This window comes from Panicum virgatum, chromosome 9N, assembly GCF_016808335.1.
Source record: "Panicum virgatum strain AP13 chromosome 9N, P.virgatum_v5, whole genome shotgun sequence".
Classification (NCBI taxonomy): domain Eukaryota; kingdom Viridiplantae; phylum Streptophyta; class Magnoliopsida; order Poales; family Poaceae; genus Panicum; species Panicum virgatum.
In genome coordinates, this window is record NC_053153.1 from 70,102,811 (window position 1) to 70,118,494 (window position 15,684).

Consider the following 15,684-nt stretch of genomic DNA (forward strand, 5'->3'; position numbering starts at 1 on the left):
GGTCTTTCATACGGAGACTAGAAGAGACGTGCTAGAATTCTAGCGTGCAAACCAAACGAGGCCTTGGTCTGGAGGCGGCACGAGTAGTAGGCTCCGATCTGTTGACGCTCGCGCGTCCTCTCGAATCGCTAGGGGGGCCCCGTGTTAGGTGCCGCAATGATCGGCGAGCTAGCCCGGTCCTGGCACTGGCACAGGTGGGCGTGACGCAGTTTTCGCCGGCGCCTCGCCGTCGCGCGCCCTAGCTAGCTACCCCGGTGTACGGTGGTTCGGCCAGCCGCCGGCCGGCCTGCTCCTCGCGCGGCGCCGGCGCGGGGCAGCTCGATCGGCCGGCGAGTTAGGAACGGCGCGCGGCCGGGTGGGCGTCTACGCTGCCGGTGGCGTTCGCTTGCGTCGGCACTCGGCCGTGCCGTGCGCGCTGGCGTGCTGCTGCTGCGGCGGCGGGTTATTGTATTCGCGTTCGTGGGGGTGGGGATTGATCCTGTCGCCCGCGGTCTTCCTCCGACGTGCCAACCAGGTTGCTGCTGGTGGCTTGGCTGCTAACGGCCAGTCAGGCAGCCAGGCCATGGCCTCCACCACTCTGTCCTCATCATTGCCGCCATCGGCCGCGCTCTGCAGCCTACAGGTGTCCGGCTCCGGCTACCGGGAGAAGATCCACGGGTCAATCAGACCGATATCCCTCATCGTTTACTGTTCCCGATCAGATCCGATACAGCTGCAGTACATGCCGATCCTGTGTATTCTAATTGGCATCACTGACGATACCGACTCATCATTAGCACGATCCAGATCCGCATTATTGCATATCGGGTAACAGCGATGGATGAAGGTCGATTCGGTGAAAATCTTTAGTCCGGGATCTCACAGCACGGTGTTTACGTCGTGCTGAGCCATGTCCCGAGGCAGGGCTCGCCGGCCGGCCGCTGTCACGATTGGTGAGCCGGGTTTGCTGGTGGCATCCACCGCTTTCGCCGGCTGCCACAGTGACGGGGGGTATCATTTTGCTTTGCTCGACGTGGTATCCCCAACAACCAGACACCGCGATCTTGAACCCGGTGAGCGGCCAGCGCCTTTGGTGACACGACTGAAATTGTAACGACGGCACAGCCCCGCGGATCTCACGACGAGGCCCGACGTCGCCGGACTCCTCGGACGCCGATGCTTTCGCTGCGCCACCGGCGGTAGCGGGCGGCCCTCTTACTGCTCGTGGCGCGCCCACGAGAGAGAGAGGAGTGGTGGTGGTTCCGGTGGTCACATCGGCCTGGAAATATTGGCCGCTCTGCACGTTACCGACAATTCATTCATTGATTCAAAGGCGCCGATGACCAATGGTTGAAAATATTGCCGGGTACTACTGATGAGACTCCGGGTTTTTTAAATGTTGCAGGGAAATAAAGTCAAAAGCAATTGGTTTGGCGAGTACAGTCCACAGAGGGGTTAGGCAGAGGACAGAAGAACGGATAGGATCCAGCCGGATAACAAGCCGCCGTAACAGGTCAAAGGGAAAGGAAAAGAAAAAAAAAACGCAACACAAAGTTGAATCCTGGAGCTACTATCACGTCCGCCTGTACAGAATCTGCGTAAGAGGACAAGGATGCGGGCAAGACCACCCGATTGCACGCTAGGGGCATCGTGAGATCAGCGTCGGCGACGGCGATTCCAATTCGGCATGGCATGTCACCACCGCGACCGCAACAGCAGGCACCCAGCTCGGCGGCGCAGAGCCGCACACCTAACGGGCTGGCGGCGCACGCCATGCACGGGATGACACGATGCGTTGGACATGAGCCGCCGGGGTGTCCGTTCCGTCCACGTCGGTAGCTGCCGCAGAGATGTCAGCGTAGCGGTCTAGCGGAGCACTGTTCCTCCGCTCACGCACTGTCGTCCTGTGTCCAGTGTCCTGGCGCACACAACCAAACCAACCGGATCCGCTGGGCGGACCCAATCATCCGGTGGGTGCGCAAAAAGCCGCGCGCGGCCGACTGCGTCCGGGGTTAGAAAAAACACGAGGCGCGCACGGCCCTTTCGAGCTGTAAAGCGAGGCCGTCCGCGTCGCCCCCCCCCCCCCCCCCCCCCCCCCCCCGCGCTAATGCGCCGGCGCCGAGCTCGGACGGAGGGAGATGATGCCCGCGTTCTCGCCAGGGACATCCACACCGCGGCGTGGGTTGGGCACTCGGCAAGTAGCAACGGCAGCGGCGCAGCGTGAGATGGGATGCCGGGGCTCTCCCAAGTCAAAACACAAAAGGTAGCGTCCCCGATCGATCAGGAACGAGGAGGGTTCAGACTTGAGAAGCCGGGATCGTTAATGTGCCTCTTCTTTCCCTGAACAATCATCGGCGAAATTTTGTGCCGAGAGCGACGCGTGCCGAAAAGGAAGAGAACGTGGGGGCGGCAGACGACGATTTCGTTCGTTCGTCGCGCTCTCGTCATCGTCATCATCAGCGGTCGAGTGGCGATGCCTGTGACTCCCACCGAAATTATTGGAAATGGTCGGTCGTCCAGCGAGAAAGGCAGGTGTTGCCATCACCCTATTTTCCAACACTTTTTAAATCATGGCTGCGTTAGGGAAACCCGCCGTGCGATAGCCAGTACGTTCTCGGCGAAAGCTAACGGTCCTTGCTTCTTGCTTGCCAGGGAAAAAGGTGACCGTTCTTCAGTTACTATGGTTAATGGTTTTACCGAGTCTGGTCAGCCAGCTGCGGGATAGGGCAAAAGTTCGGCGAAGCTTGTGATGAAGTTGTTTACCGTGTAGTACAGTGGCAGTGGCACCATGTAGCTGGGGGAGTGAATTGCAGCTGGAACCTCAACCTGGAAGCCTGCTGGTAGGTTTACAGTTCCGTGCCGGAGTTGGAAACGGCAGGTTAGTGAGTAGGGCCTGCCAGTTGACTAACTCGTCATCGGTGTGTTTTCTTCCACTACCGGCTGAAATGCGTCTCTGGATTCACACTGTCGTGGGGTACATTCAGCATAGTTCTGGCAATTGGCATTGACCTACAAGGCCTGACATTTCCAAAGATGACGCACGGCTTGATAGCATGAAACTATGAAAGACGGTGGTTCCTAGAGGCTCGAGAGGATCAGAGACGCCGAACAACAAAAGCGTCGCGATGGTACCTCGACGATTCCGTTGCTCGTGAAGGGAAACGAACAAGGCAACCGTTCTTCTCGACAAGTGTATTTGTCCGTACTTCTGCCACGGCACGGCACGGCTACCAAGTGCTGTGTCTTAAGCGAGGCGCGGGTGCTTCCCGATCGGTAGCTAGCAGAAGGCGGCTTGGCTCGGACGGGTACAGACCAACGGAAGAGGACAAGTTTGTTGGACCTGTCGACAAGTCGATGTGAAGCGTAACACGACGAAACGAGTACTATACTATACATCATGCAGATCGCCTTGGAATGTTCAGTTAGTAGAGAAGATTCCTGCGGTGTCCTCTAATGGCTTGGTATCCTGCTACGGAAGATTCCTGCCGGTGCAGTTGTGGCATACTGATGCTAGCGGGATGCTGTTGTGGCATTCGGTTGATCAGATCGGATGGCGAAATTACATTAGCTTTCAGTTTATTTAATGTAACTTGCTTTATTACCAAGCCATCAAATAGTTGCTCTAAAGAAATCTCCACTACCGCTAGGAACAAGTAGTCAAGTACGAACTACGGAGTGGAAAAGCTGATGCCATACACTGACGCTTTTCAGGCAGACAGCCAACAACGTTTACAGCAGCAAGACCACAAAGAGTAGTTTCGGCCTTTTGGGTCGGGCTGGGATATCTGGCGGATGAAGGTTTTGGATTGGGATGTGATATAGGGGCTGGGCGCCATTTTGTTGGGCCATGGCTAGATTGGGCCGCTGAGGTGGCCCATGCATAGTATGGGCCTATATAAATGAGGCCCATTTATTGCTCGTCGCTGCTGCTGCTGCTTCATGGACGGGGTAGCGAGTACAGACAGGACGCTACAAAACAGCATCCGTCGAAAAGAACTGCTCAAACTTCAAAAAAAAAAAGAATAAGAAGAAAGGAAAAGAACGGATCCTGTACCGTTTAATTTGGTGCAAATTTACAATTCGAAAATTTAAAGATATGAACCGTGATCGTCGTTGTCTTGTCGCATTTCAAATACATGCTTTGGGTGCAGGCAGTATATCGAGCAGTTGAGCAAATTCCGGCGACATTTCTCTTGAATTCTCCTTTGCCTAATGGAATAAGCATGCTTCTTTCCGTTCCGCTACGATCCAGTGAAGAAGTAGTCAGAAAGAAGCCAAGAAGGTTCGGTGCAGCCGTAGAAGTTGGTCAGATGGCAACAATGTACAACAGTACAGCATGAAGCTGAGGCAACGCCGTCCTCACAATTCTTCCCCCAATCCACACTCCCTCTCCGAAACCACACAAACCTCGACACCGAAAACAATGGAACAAAACAAGAAACCACCAGCCCGCGGCAATCAAGAGCAGATCTGCAGAGACGAGTGTACGTGCCATCAGCAGCAATGGCCGCCGCCGCAGCCACCTCCTCCCACCTGCTCTTGCTCTCCCGCCAGCAGGCGGCCTCCCTCCGATGCCGCCTCTCGTTCCTCGGCCAACCCAGGAGGCCCGGCAGGGCCGCGGCCGCCCAGGCCCAGGCGCCGGGGGCCGGCGTGCGGTGCATGGCGGCCGTGGACACGGCGCCCGCGGCCACGGAGACGAGCAGCGCCAAGAGCAGCTACGAGCTCGTGACGCTCACGACGTGGCTGCTGAAGCAGGAGCGGGCCGGGGTGATCGACAACGAGATGACCATCGTGCTGGCCAGCATCTCCACGGCGTGCAAGCAGATCGCGGCGCTCGTGCTGCGCGCGCCCATCTCCAACCTCACCGGCGTCCAGGGCGCCGTCAACGTGCAGGGCGAGGACCAGAAGAAGCTCGACGTCATCTCCAACGAGGTAAAGCGACTCGACTGGAAAAATTAAACATCCCAACGCGATCGAGCAACGCACTGGCCATCAATCAAGAGCACGACGCGCGCGCGCAGGTGTTCTCTAACTGCCTCAAGTCGAGCGGGCGCACCGGCGTGATTGCGTCGGAGGAGGAGGACGTGCCGGTGGCGGTGGAGCAGAGCTACTCGGGCAACTACATCGTCGTGTTCGACCCCCTCGACGGCTCCTCCAACATCGACGCCGCCGTCTCCACCGGCTCCATCTTCGGCATCTACGCCCCCAACGACGAGTGCCTCGCCGAGATCGAGGACAATGGGACCGTACGTGCCAGCCTTGTCTCGCCGCCTCCTGGCTCATGCGCAGTTCGTTCTGCGTAACGAATGCGTCTCCAACCGTGCGTGTGCAGCTTGATTCCGTGGAGCAGAGGTGCGTCGTGAGCGTGTGCCAACCGGGGAGCAACCTGCTGGCCGCCGGCTACTGCATGTACTCGAGCTCGGTCATCTTCGTGCTCACCGTCGGCACGGGGGTGTACGTGTTCACGCTGGACCCCATGTACGGCGAGTTCGTGCTGACGCAGGAGAAGGTGCAGATCCCCAAGGCCGGCAAGATCTACGCCTTCAACGAGGGCAACTACGCGCTCTGGGACGACAAGCTCAAGCAGTACATGGACAGCCTCAAGGAGCCCGGCGACTCCGGCAAGCCCTACTCCGCGCGGTACATCGGCAGCCTCGTCGGCGACTTCCACCGCACGCTGCTCTACGGGGGGATCTACGGGTACCCCAGGGACAAGAAGAGCAAGAACGGCAAGCTGAGGCTGCTCTACGAGTGCGCGCCCATGAGCTTCATCGTCGAACAGGCCGGCGGCAAGGGCTCCGACGGCCACCAGAGGATTCTTGACATCACGCCGACAGAGGTAATGATGTGCAGACTATTAGAGATTGAGACGAATGCATTAGCTCTCAATGAGCGATTCTGAAAATGAAATTGTGCCCAGCTGAATCCTAAACCAAGAGATTAAGCTGTGTGCTCTTGCCGTGCAGATCCACCAAAGAGTGCCCCTGTACATCGGCAGCGTGGAGGAAGTGGAGAAGGTGGAGAAGTTCCTGGCGTGAATGTGCCTGCTTAATGCGAGAGCTGTTTCATCAGATGAACTGCTACGGCCAAAATGCAGTATATATTGTAGAATTTTCTTGTGATGATGGGGGAAAGAAATACATCCATTTTGAAGAATTCCGTTCTTGAGTTGTGAAATCTAACTAGAACAAGTTAGGGAAGGGATTCATACAAAGTATGGTTTCAAATCTCATATGCTAGGGATCTTTAAGAAGGTTTTGAACTTTTTATTTGGAATTGGAATGGTAGTATGCCAAACGCGTGATCACAAAATCACGAGGGGTAGAGCACAAACAAGCAGATAACAGATTTTACAGAACCGGCATTATGTATCGCTATCGTTTATTTATTAAATTAAATTACTAGAACAAAGACACAATGGACTCAAGCACTCCACAGACGACGGTCACGCAAACAAGCAGGGCTTACAGACGAGCCCTGTTGTAGCACGAATAGCGCAACGAGAGAATCTTCAATATATGAAGTACTAAATAAAATTTATTTACAAAATCTTTTTAAAAATAAATATAATTTTTCGCAACGAATCTAATGACAATAATTAATTAATGATTAGCTACAGTAATACTGCAGTAACTAACCTCTAATCGTACAATCAAATGTCTCATTAAATTCGTCTCGCGTAACGTAGAAGTTGTGAAGTTAATTTTACAAACTATCTTCATTTAATACTAATAACTAACAGCCAAAATTTATGCTACTCCTGCAGTAGGACAAACCAAACACGGCCACACCACACCTGACAAAAAACAGAAGGCATTCGTTTCCAGAACAGGTACTTGGAGCTCCACAGGCCACGCGTGCTCTTTCCTTCCTAGCCGGTGATCTGGACGGGCTTGACATCGAGCTTCTTAGCCTCCTCCTTGGGCACGGTGACGGTGAGCACGCCGTTCTCCATGGACGCCTTGATCTGCTCTGCCTTGGCGTTCTCCGGCAGCCTGAACCTGCGAAGGAACCTGCCGCTGCTGCGCTCCACCCGGTGCCACCGGTCGTTCTTCTCTTCCTGCTCCTTGCTGCTCTCGCCACTGATCTGGAGGACGTTGCCGTCCTCGACCTCCACCTTGACCTCCTCCTTCTTCAGCCCCGGCACGTCCGCCGTGAAGACATGGGCCTCCGGCGTCTCCTTCCAGTCGACGCGCGCGCCGGCGAACGCCGCGGTCTCGGAGTCGGAGGGGAAGCGAGGGAAGAGGCTGCCGCTGCTCGGACCGAACGGGAAGCCCTGAAAAGGGTCCCAGAGGTCGAGGGAGAAGGGGTCGAAAGCGTTGCATGGGGGATCAGCGACATTGTCGGACGGATGGCGATGCGAGTTGGGGATTCAACTGAAGGTCGGAACGGTGCTTGAGATCGAGTGGCTTCTGTGAGTTCTGATTTCTGAACTTGTTCTGTCTTTCTTGCCTGCTCTGTCCCGGCCGTGGGGATGGCAAGAATTTATAGCGATGCGACGGCCACCGATGGGCTCAGGCGGTAGTGGGCTCTGGGAAGTTCTAGATTGCACGAGAACGTACTGTGTGTGGGCCGGCGGTGAAGAAGAAATCCATTCGCTCGAGAATATTCTATTTCTAGCCTTGGGTACGGCCCATAGGAATCCGTTCTGGATTTTGGTCCAACAAGCTTCTAGCCCATGCTACCGCTTACGTGAAATTTCCGGAACCTCAAAACCACCCTAGAAAAGTAGAAATTGCTTGCCTCTCACAGACAGGCAGACCCCATCGGTCAGGGACGGAGGGACCTGGCTCCGCCGCTCCGGCTGCGCACCACTGGAACTGCGTCCCACAGATCAGGCAGTCAGGCGTGCTCGATTCTTTCTTCTCGTCCGTCCTCCCTGCGTCCCCTTCGCTTCTCCCCCGTTCGCCACTTCCCCTTGCGCATCTCTGTGCGCTCGTGGAGCTCAGCCATGGCAGACTACCACTTCGTTTACAAGGACGTGGAGGGGGCGACCACGCAGTGGGACGACATCCAGCGCCGCCTCGGGAACCTGCCGCCGAAGCCGGAGCCTTTAAAGCCGCCGCCCTTCGCCCCCAAGGTCGACGCCGACGAGCAGCCCAAGTCCAAGGAATGGATCGACGCGCGCGAGCCCGAGGAGCTGGAGGAACTCGAGGACGACCTGGACGACGACCGCTTCCTCGAGCAGTACAGGTAGTCTCTCTCCTCGGGTTCGATCCGTGTTACCGTGTATGGGTCCTGATTGCTGATCCGTGACGCTGTCTTTTTTTTTTTGGCCTTTTATCCTCTGCATCCTGAGATGCTCCAGTGCCTGTAGGCCTTGTTTGGCAAGTGGGAGTGGTTATACATGTGTGAAATCATCCAGGGGGGATTGGGTTGATCAACCTCCCATCACACAATCCGCAAATGGGATTCGTGACAACTAAATAGGTGCAAATGGGATTCATGATGACTGTTTGGCTAGTCCCATCCAGGGTTCACCAAACCGCTCGGAACCGGACCGGTTACCGCGGTTACCGGTCTAACCGGCCCGGCCCGGTTCCGGTTCCGGGCGGTTAGAAACCGGACCAAATTCAAATTTTAAATTTGAATTCGAAAAAATGGAAAAATCCCAAAAAATTCTTAAAAATACTTCAAGTTGCGACGAATCTATTGGTGTCAAATTTTTTCAAATATTCATTCATTTAGTATACTTTGCGAGCATTTGAAGTTAAACAAAAAAACATGCATACAAAAGTATACAAATACAATGTAAAAGTATTACAAAAAAGAGTTGGAGGGTTCATTTAGGCTAAAACATATTATACAAACATTCATTTAGTATACTTTGCGGGCATTTGAATTTAAACTAAAAAAGAAAAAAATTTGAATTTAGCCTAAACCGACCGGTAACTGGTCAAACCGGACCGGTAAACCGGTCTAACCGGCCGGTTAGATGTTCGAAACCGGTATAACTGCGGGTTTTGAATTCAAATTTGAGTTTGACCGGTTTCAACCGGTAACCGGTCCAACCGGTCCGGTAAACCGGAACCGGTGGCCGGCAGTTAGGTCCCGGCGGTCGGATAAAAAAACCCTGGTCCCATCTACGAGCCTAAACCCATATATGAGATAAATATCTAGTTTCCTTATTGCCTACTAATAGAACAAAATTGAAATAAAAAGCAGCGATCTGAACCGGAAAATAAAACTGAACTAATTCTAGACTAATTTTACAGGGAAAAGGCATCATGTTGAGGATGTAACTTGCCTCTCATGGCCAGTCGTACTCCAGATCTCGCACGGCTCACGCTGTAAGCTGCCGGCGATGTGCCGGGACGCATGCTTGAGCACAGTGGCTACCAAATTGATTCAGCCAACCATATCCACTGATGGATTTGTGAGAAAGATGTTGAATCTATGGGAATATGAAACCTCCGGAGGAGGAGATGCAAAAGGGGAAGGGATAGGTGGAAGAGGAAGAGGAAGAGGGGCCAGCTATTGTCATTTTGGTTGTGATGAGATGAGCAGGGCAAGCAACGAGAGTGACAGGGAGACGCGAGCACTCCTGTTCCCAGCTAGAGGTGAAGATTCTTTTCTCCCACATGGTTTGACTGGGTTTGAGTCGGATCTGCTCCCCCCGGTGATGGTGTTTCACCCTCAGACCACATTGAACACATATTTGCCAGATGAGCCTATAGCATTTGGTTTGATTTGTCTTGCGTGGTTAACTTAATATAAATTGCATGGTACTGATGCCTTATGATATCTTTCCATTGCTGATCTTGATTCGGCGCAGTACTGGGCTTTGGATTGTTCAGTGCGCTTTGCTGGTTTGGTACAAGTGGGAATTTATTCTGATGATGTGATACAACAACAACAACAACATAGTCTTTTTTTCCCAAGCAAGTTGGGGTAGGCTAGAGATGAAACCCGAAAGAAATAAGTTCAAGATTCAGGCACATTGATAGCTAGTCTCCAAGCGCTCCTATCCAAAGCTATCTCTTTAGAGATATTCCAATCCTTAAAGTCTCTCTTAACCGACTCATCCCACGTCAGTTTAGATCTACCTCTACCCCTTTTTACATTATCGACCCGCTCAAGAACCCTATTACGCACCGGCGCCTCAGGAGGCCTTCGTTGGACATGTCCAAACTATCTCAGCCAATGCTGGGTAAGTTTCTCCTCAATTGGTGTCACCCCGACCCTATCCCGAATAGCTTCGTTCCGGACTCTATCCCTCCTTGTGTGCCCGTAAAACCACCGCAACATCCGCATCTCTGCTACACTCAGTTGCTGGACATGTCGCCTTTTTGTAGGCCAACATTCAGCACCATATAACATCGCCGGACGAATTGCTGTCATATAGAATTTGCCTTTTAGCTTTTGTGGCACCCTCTTGTCACAAAGGATGCTAGAAGCTTGCCGCCATTTCAACCAGCCAGCTAAAATTCTATGCCTAACATCTTCATCAATGTCGCCATCCTTTTGTAGCACCGATCCTAAATACCGAAAATTATCCTTCTGGACCACCACTTGCCCATCTAGACTAACGTCTCCCCCCTCATGCCTAGTCGCGCTGATGATGTGATGCCTGCAGGAAAATGAGGCTTGCAGAGCTCAGGGAGGCGGCAAAAGCTGCTCGATTTGGCAACATACTGCCCATTACCGGTTCAGACTTTGTGCGTGAGGTGTCTCAGGCGCCATCAGATATCTGGGTTGTTGTTTTCCTCTACAAGGACGGGTAGCTCTTCATCCAGTTTACTGCAACCCTTGGCATGCTATGTTAATGATTACGCAACATGACTTATGATTCATTTTGTATGATTCCACCAATCTGAAATAGGAGCAGATAGAACTGAATTTAGATTTTGGCTGCACTGTTTCTAATTGTGTTGGTTTTCTATGGTAAGCTGCCTAAAAAATCTGGGGCAAGAAATCCAAGAATGAAATATGACTATGGCTGGCTGTAGGATTGTGCTGCGCCTCATAGCCAGAAATTTTATTGTCGTGAAATAGGTTCCATCTTAGATCCATTGATTTATGAGCACTGCAGGTTTTCACGAACCTCATGACAAATAGATGACAAAAGAAGTCTGTGTTTCTTTTCCTTTTCTACTTGGACTTACTGAGCATGTTATGTTGATTTTGTCTGCTTGAACTTGGATGGTAGTTAGTGGTATTAACTCTCCTGTGCACTCCTATTTCCTGGAAACCTTGATTGGAGATGTAGGATTGTGGCTAAGTCAAGTATCATACCGTTGACTTTCAGCGTGGATGATCTCCATGAATTTGCTGTGTTTCTTTTCTGAATGCTGTTTTATGTTTCCACAAGGTGCTTGCATCTAATTTATACTGTAAGGATATCTGAATCCATTAGAATGTAATGAACTCCATATGATCTGGTGCATGATGTTCTTTAGTAAGTTGTCAATTTCTATAAAATCTGGTGGCAGGATACCAGAATGTGGCTTGCTTCAGAATTGTTTGGAAGAATTGGCTCCAAGATACCCCGCAACAAAATTTGTTAAGATTATCTCCACAGACTGCATTCCCAACTACCCAGATAGAAATGTTCCTACAATACTGGTGTATAACAACAGTGCTGTCAAAGGGACTTATGTTGGTTTGCAGAAGTTCGGTGGAAAGAGATGCACGCCTGAGTGTAAGTTATTACACAGCAAAATTAATATCCAGTATCCGGTTTTCCCATTAGTTGACTGATTCCAGTTGCTCCAATTCTGGGTTCTGTTGATTGCACTTTTTGTTTACGCATATAATTTTGTGAATGTCATATGCCTATTTTGTGCCACAATCAGCTTCCTTTTGGATACAGTTAGACGGTGTTTGTCTAAAATAGCAGCATGCTGGTCCGCAGTTATACAGTAGTGTTAGCATATCATTAGTCCCCCTGTCTGTAATGAGAAATTAGAAAAACCTATCTTTTCACATTTAAATGTCACTGAATTTATTGAAGCTTTCTTTTACCCCCAATATCATTCCAAAGTTACTTCAGTTCTATATGGGTTCAATCTACTTGTGTTAAGTCACTGTTATGTTCCTTTCAGCTGTTGCATTAGCACTTTGCCAGTTAGACCCAGTACTGAATGATGGGATGGCAGCGATTCATCCCGGGACAATGTCATAGAAGGCGTTCGCAGGAAGTTCATAGAGAAGGTAGTGGCCCAGCATGAAGAGCGGGAAGAAGAGGATAGTGACTAATCTTATATTGTTTGTGTTTGTGTTTGTCACAGATGGCAGCTCAGATTTGGTTCCTCTGTTTACTTATCTTATGTGATTGTATGGGTGAAATTTGTCACAGTTTTCTGATTTTATCTGGTTTGCGGGTGAATTTTTTCACGGTTTCCTGATCCTACTAGAACATTGCGCGGCGTTGCCGCGCAGAAATATGCCATCCAGTTCAGGTTTAGTTTAAAAAATTGAACTGCAAAAAGTCCGGGGGGATTTTCGTAAAATTGGTAGACTACGAGGGTTATTTGGTATATTTGGTGTCGACGGAGTACCGGTCGATTACTGAAAAGTTCAAGGGGTTTTTTCATAAAATTGATGAACTTCAGAATCATTTTAACAAAGTCCAGGGTTTTTTACAAAATTCACGGAGTATGGCACGATTACTAAAAGTTCAGGGTTTTTTTGTAAAGTAAGACTCCACGAAGTCCGAGGGGTTTTTCGTTAAATTGATGGACTCCATGTTCATTTTAATAAAGGTCGGAGTTTTTTTTGCAAAATTTACGTCCCTATCTATTCTTGACCGTCGGATCGCGATCCGACGGCCGATGTTTTCGGAGCCGACGTGGCCCCTTTCCCTGGCCGCGAGCGCGACCAGGTTTCAGTAAAGAAAGATTGCCTGGCTCTGGTGTTATGGCTAGAGATCTGTGACAGTAAAATATTTGTTAGTAGCCTTTCAGCTGTAAAGTAACTCCATACTCTTGTTTGAGAAGTCAGAGATGGTTAATGTTATTGCACTTGTGAATCCAAAGTGTCGGTACCATGTAGCAGGCATACCCACTTCTACTACAGCAAGACAGGACTCGCGTAGTCATCCATAACTACGCCATAAGGGGCGGAGCAGCCGGGCCCCACGGGTCAGGCTCCTACCTCACCGGGCCAACAGCACCGGACCCGCTTCCTGCTCTGGGATGGGTCCGGTGACGCCACGTGTCCCTGAAGAGGGGAAGCTCCGAGCCAACAGCTAAGGGCCCGGACCCCCATAGGGGTCCGGGACCTTCCCGCGTCTGTCCGGACCTCCCACGAGCGTAGAGCCAGCATACCGCCGGGGGGGGGGGTCCGGAGGCTCCACGTGTCCCGCGGGCGTGGGCACGGGTCTTCCGCTGGAAGACTCGTCCACCCACCGCATTTAATGCGGGTGGTTGAGGCGTGCTCTGCCGCCGCAGCACGCGGGGCAGCCTTTGTCAGGTCTCACTGTAGACCGCGTATTACCGAGGTATACAGTGCAGCCGCATGCGCCGCATCCGCGCAGAGCCCGTCTGTCGCATTAAATGGATACGACGGCTCGGCACTTTTCCATCATGCCGCCTACGCCGCAAGCTACACGGCCCGTTCAGTTACGCTGCAGGCGACGCCGCAAGTTACGCCTGGCGTCGTTTCGACAAGACGGGGCATGGATATGCTAGACGGAGGATGCCCGCGGGCGGGCAAGGAAATCCAGGAATGAGATCTCCGCCTGCAACGCCATAATGCATGAACAGTACGTTATTTTATACTACATCGTTGGGCCTACCTGTCGGGGACCCAACGGCCATGTCCGCGCCTCCCTTGAGATATAAAAGGGAGGCGCTCGCTGTACACAACAACCTCTCAAGCACACTCGGACTCACCTCAGACTCTCTTCAGCTTCACAACACAAGCAATACAACACATAGTGGACGTAGGGTATTACGCTCCGGCGGCCCGAACCACTCTAAACCTGGTGTGTTCATCGTGTTCTTCGAGCGAGATCGAACTAGTCCTAGCTAACCCCCGAGTACTCACCCTCTGGGCTTAGGCGGGTGCATTCCGCCACCCGGCTGTGGTTTACCACACCACAACATTTGGCGCGCCAGGTAGGGGTATTTAGCTAGTTTTAGTTCATCTCTTGCTCGTCTCCATGGTTCGGGTGGACGACGTGGAGATGACGGAGGGTGTGGCGTCATCCGCGCCACATGCCTCTCGCCTTCCTGCGCCAGGGGCAACCATGCCCGTGGAGCAGCCACCGTCGGCGGCAGCGCGCGCTGCTCGTCGGCAAGAGTCAGGGTGCCCGTCAAGGGCCCCCTCGCAAGCTGCGAGCAGCGGAGTGCTAGCGGCGGCTAGGGAGTTGCTTCGCAACCCTCCGGCTGCTGCAGCCTCGCCAGATGCCCTGAGACAGTGGCGGGACGACGTTGACCGTCTCCTCCATCTAGCTCAGGCCTCCCCCAGTTCTGCAAGGACTGGGCAACGACCTCCGCCTGGCAATGCGGTGGTACCCTACCACCGGCGCCAGGGCGGTGCGTCGGCATCAGTGCGCTCCCCCACCGTGAGGGGTGCACGGACAGAAGACATGCGGGCGGAGCTCAACCGCAGGTGTGCGGGTGAGGACGCCCGCATCTCCATGGAGAGGGCGCGAGAGCGCCGCCTCAACATTGAGGGCCGCAACCTCAACGCCGACTTGGACGCAGCGGTACCCAAGCCTCCGGTGAACGCCCGGATACAGGCGGGCACCCCGGTGGCTGGGGTAGGCTGCGCTGGCAGATCACCTCCGCGCGGTGGCCTGGCCGTCCAAGTTCCGCCCACACCTGCCGGAAAAGTACGACGGTACCACTAACCCGTCGGAATTCCTGCAGGTGTACGTTACCGCCATCACAGCAGCTGGTGGCAACGACGCCGTCATGGCGAGCTACTTTCATGTAGCCTTGACCGGGCCAGCCCGGACTTGGCTCATGAACCTTACTCCTGGGACGATTCAGTCCTGGGAGGAGCTCTGTGCGAGGTTCACTGCGAACTTCGCCAGTGCGTACCAGCAGCATGGTGTGGAGGCTCACCTCCACGCCGTGAGGCAGAAACCTGGAGAGACGCTCCGGGCATTCATCTCGCGCTTCACCAAGGTACGGGGTACCATTCCTCATATCTCTGATGCGTCTATTATCACTGCTTTCCGCCAGGGGGTACGTGATGAGAAGATGCTCGAGAAGCTGGCGACGCACGAGGTGGAAAGCGTTACCACGCTTTTCTCCCTGGCAGACAAGTGTGCCAGAGCCGCTGAGGGCTGCGCATGGCACTCAGCCCCCCAAGACGGAGACGACAAATCTGGTGGCTCCGGGGCTACCGCCCAGGGCGGTGGCAAGAAAAAGAAGAACAAGAACCGGAGTCGCGGGGAGCCGCATCCCGACGGTCTGGTCGTTGCAGCAGCGGCACCAGCTGTTGCGGCAGCGGCTGGGGGCCAGAATGCGCATGGCAAACGCCCGCGCCCGCAAGGTGGCGACGGAGGTTCATGCCTAGTGCATCCCACCGCTCGCCACAGCGTCGCTGACTGACGCGAGATCCAGAAACTCGCGAAGCGGGTCATTGGGCGGCGTGAGCAGTCCTCCAAGGACGGCTCACCCCCTCCACGCCAGCGGTCTGGCAAGGAGAAAGCCTCCGACAGCGAGACCGCTGCCGGGGAAAAGGAGCTGGGGTACCAGTCCCCCGCTAAGGAGCTGAAGGGCATTTACCGCCACGACAACTCCGACTCCG

At 53.2% G+C, this 15,684-nt stretch overlaps 3 protein-coding genes across 3 annotated transcripts; 2 read left to right on the plus strand and 1 right to left on the minus strand.

Moving 5' to 3' along the window:
• The first annotated feature begins 4,409 nt into the window (after positions 1-4,409).
• Positions 4,410-6,211, plus strand: LOC120690466 (fructose-1,6-bisphosphatase, chloroplastic-like). Its single transcript, XM_039973117.1, has 4 exons — positions 4,410-4,911; positions 5,001-5,225; positions 5,312-5,818; positions 5,946-6,211. Exons 1-4 carry the CDS (start codon positions 4,483-4,485, stop codon positions 6,015-6,017), a joined length of 1,233 nt encoding a protein of 410 aa, XP_039829051.1. The 5' UTR covers positions 4,410-4,482; the 3' UTR covers positions 6,018-6,211.
• A 425-nt stretch (positions 6,212-6,636) lies between these two features.
• On the minus strand, positions 6,637-7,351 carry LOC120691496 (17.4 kDa class I heat shock protein-like; the record flags this gene model as incomplete). Its single annotated transcript, XM_039974571.1, has 1 exon — positions 6,637-7,351. A coding segment is annotated over one exon (501 nt), but the record flags the coding sequence as incomplete, so codon positions are not given.
• Positions 7,352-7,743: 392 nt separating this feature from the next.
• On the plus strand, positions 7,744-12,949 carry LOC120691495 (phosducin-like protein 3). Its single transcript, XM_039974570.1, has 5 exons — positions 7,744-8,172; positions 10,556-10,699; positions 11,412-11,620; positions 12,024-12,330; positions 12,819-12,949. The coding sequence occupies exons 1-4, from the start codon at positions 7,931-7,933 to the stop codon at positions 12,101-12,103; spliced, it is 675 nt and encodes a 224-aa protein (XP_039830504.1). The 5' UTR covers positions 7,744-7,930; the 3' UTR covers positions 12,104-12,330; positions 12,819-12,949.
• Positions 12,950-15,684: the final 2,735 nt, after the last annotated feature.

Coding starts and splice junctions, on each gene's coding strand:
- LOC120691495 (XM_039974570.1), top strand. CDS start 7,931: ATGGCAGACTACCACTTCGTTTACAAGGACGTGGAGGGGGCGACCACG. Junction 8,173..10,555: donor CGCTTCCTCGAGCAGTACAG/GTAGTCTCTCTC, acceptor TGATGCCTGCAG/GAAAATGAGGCTTGCAGAGC. Junction 11,621..12,023: donor AAAGAGATGCACGCCTGAGT/GTAAGTTATTAC, acceptor TGTTCCTTTCAG/CTGTTGCATTAGCACTTTGC.
- LOC120690466 (XM_039973117.1), top strand. CDS start 4,483: ATGGCCGCCGCCGCAGCCACCTCCTCCCACCTGCTCTTGCTCTCCCGC. Junction 4,912..5,000: donor TCGACGTCATCTCCAACGAG/GTAAAGCGACTC, acceptor GCGCGCGCGCAG/GTGTTCTCTAACTGCCTCAA. Junction 5,226..5,311: donor AGATCGAGGACAATGGGACC/GTACGTGCCAGC, acceptor GTGCGTGTGCAG/CTTGATTCCGTGGAGCAGAG.